The sequence below is a fragment of the Mizuhopecten yessoensis genome, unplaced genomic scaffold, assembly GCF_002113885.1.
Source record: "Mizuhopecten yessoensis strain PY_sf001 unplaced genomic scaffold, ASM211388v2 hete_36073310, whole genome shotgun sequence".
In the NCBI taxonomy this organism is placed as follows: Eukaryota; Metazoa; Mollusca; class Bivalvia; order Pectinida; family Pectinidae; genus Mizuhopecten; species Mizuhopecten yessoensis.
Window position 1 is genome coordinate 1 of NW_018483442.1, and position 2,322 is coordinate 2,322.

The 2,322-nt window shown below is 41.2% G+C and overlaps 1 protein-coding gene across 1 annotated transcript; it reads left to right on the top strand.

Annotated features, from left to right (window-relative positions):
- Positions 1–287: 287 nt before the first annotated feature.
- Positions 288–2,126, top strand: LOC110444252 (the record flags this gene model as incomplete). Its single annotated transcript, XM_021488645.1, has 3 exons — positions 288–387; positions 681–1,622; positions 1,989–2,126. Coding segments are annotated over 3 exons (1,180 nt in total), but the record flags the coding sequence as incomplete, so codon positions are not given.
- Positions 2,127–2,322: the final 196 nt, after the last annotated feature.

Genomic DNA, 2,322 nt, shown 5'->3' on the forward strand with positions numbered 1-2,322 from the left:
TTTTTTTTACTTTTTTGTGACCCAATTCAATGCAAAATTATACTATATTTCTTGTTCATGTACATTTAAAAATACAAACTGGAGGAGGTGAATTTTAAGATGAAATTAATAAAAAATAGATTTTTCAATTACCAGGTATATTATCTGGAAAACTCGGATTATTAATTGATTTTCAGTCAATAGGTACTTGTCTGATTGTCTTATCAATGGCATCCTTGGTGTTAGCATCATAATTGTTTGAGTAATCAGAGTATTCACCTGCTATATTTCAATATGACTCATTACAGTTGCCCAAAAAGAAAAGCGTAAGGTTTGCTGACCATGATTTGTATGAAGATGATGATGAAGCGGAGCATACAGAGAACGATTATCTCTCCAGAAAACCAGGTTTGTCATCCAATGGATGAATTTTACTTATCAAAACCAACAGCCTTATCATTTGACAGTGATGAATCTTTTAACAAGGTTCATTTGTAAAGTTGAAGCTTAAGTTGTCCTACATTTTTTTCTTAGCTATGGTAGGATTAATGTTAACATTTGAATTGAGTCGGGGGGAGGTTCTTCCTCTTTCCTGATGTCTTGGAAAAGGGTCTTATTTATGTATTGCTTAAGCTTCTTGCCAGGTATTTTGTATGCATATGCATGTTTAAGTCGATAAACCCTCTATATTTTGTAACCAGGTTACACCCAGCGTCCTGTATCAGCCAAGGCAGTCATGCAGACTACCTCGGCAGAACCCACAGGAAAACCACCACGTGTGGCCAGTGCTGGCATCCACCGTACATGGATTGGGCCGCAGAAACACAAGTCAACGATACGACCACAGGCAGCTGCTCATATCATAACCCAAAACAGAACACCAGCGATGGGGCTCAACGGCACGACAGACAAATCTGTTACTGTGACCAACAACAATTTCATGAGTAAAGTTCCAGTACAGAATGGAAAGGGCGCCAATGGCTCCCCTGGTGGGTCAGAGGTTATGGTATATAATCTGTCCAGACTAAACAATGCTGCAGCTTCCAACAAAAGTTCTGTGGCTTCAAACAAAAATGAAACAAATTCTCACCATCAACAGCCATCTGTCAGTCATTTTCCTCCGTCTCAAGGGGTTGGTGCTGGTGGCAAAGTATATGATACGCCTGTGTACGATGAAAATGGGATGCGTGTTGACCGAACACCAACAGACGACGAGATTAACTTTCTCTGGGACAAAGTACGGACTTGTCTGAATCGTAGTGGATCAACTGCTGTTGTTGAACCAGAGAAAGCTATCCAGTCAAATGAACAACATTCATCCCAGCCTCGACAGGCTGCCACTATGTCCAGTACTTATATTGATGGGGCAGCCTTGGGACAGATATACAACACCCGGGTGGCTCCCCCACAGGCCCACACACAGCCATACACTAACCCAGCCTCCCACCAGAGGAAACCAGCCAGTGCAAGTGATCAGGCATACGCCCGCAGGTATGGACTTCTGCAGCAGAGGCGGCAACACAACCCCAACAACTTGAGTAAGGCCCCAGCCTCTGCACCCAGTAGGGAGTTCATCACTTACCACGGCCCTGTCATGAGCAATACAGAACCTCAACAAGGAACAACTCCTTTACCTCCTGATGGTAAGAAAAAACAAGTAATTTGGGGTCCTTTATACTAAATTTTATTTTTTTCATGATATTCAGGCGATATTTAAACTTTGCCCTGGAAACATGCATGTGATCATAGATGAGTCATGAACTGCGATGGTAGTTGATCCATTTTCAGGATCAGAAGGTCAATGTCACAAGTTAAGGTCAAATTCCAAATCACGTTTTTGTCTGTCAAGGACAAAATTTCATAGATTTGACCTTTGATAGATTTGACCTTTAGTTTAGTACAGTGATGTTAACTGTTTTGTACCTTGTGAGAATGTGATACCAGTACTGATGTGTTTCATGTTGTAGACAGTGAGAGCTTGGTGTTTTCAGATTCACTTTGTTTTGTAGCCAGTGAAAGCATGGCAGCGTTCATGGTGGCGGAGCAGTTAACCCAGCAGTCCATGTCTGATAGCCAGATCAATGTGGCGATGGAGGAGGCCCAGAAGAGACAGCAGACCAACAACAACGCCAGACCAAACCAAAAAGGTGATCATCTTCAGCCAAGATTTCTGCCAAAAAGAATTTTGAGTTTTAGAATCGTCTTTTTTTTTGGTTTTGAAACAATGTTCTATCATATAGAGGTTCCCCAAAGAGTGATGGTTGGTTATCATGTTTATCTAAGTTAGTTAATTTTCAAACACAAGGTTTACTGAGTGTCTTTTACAATTTGAAAATTAACTAA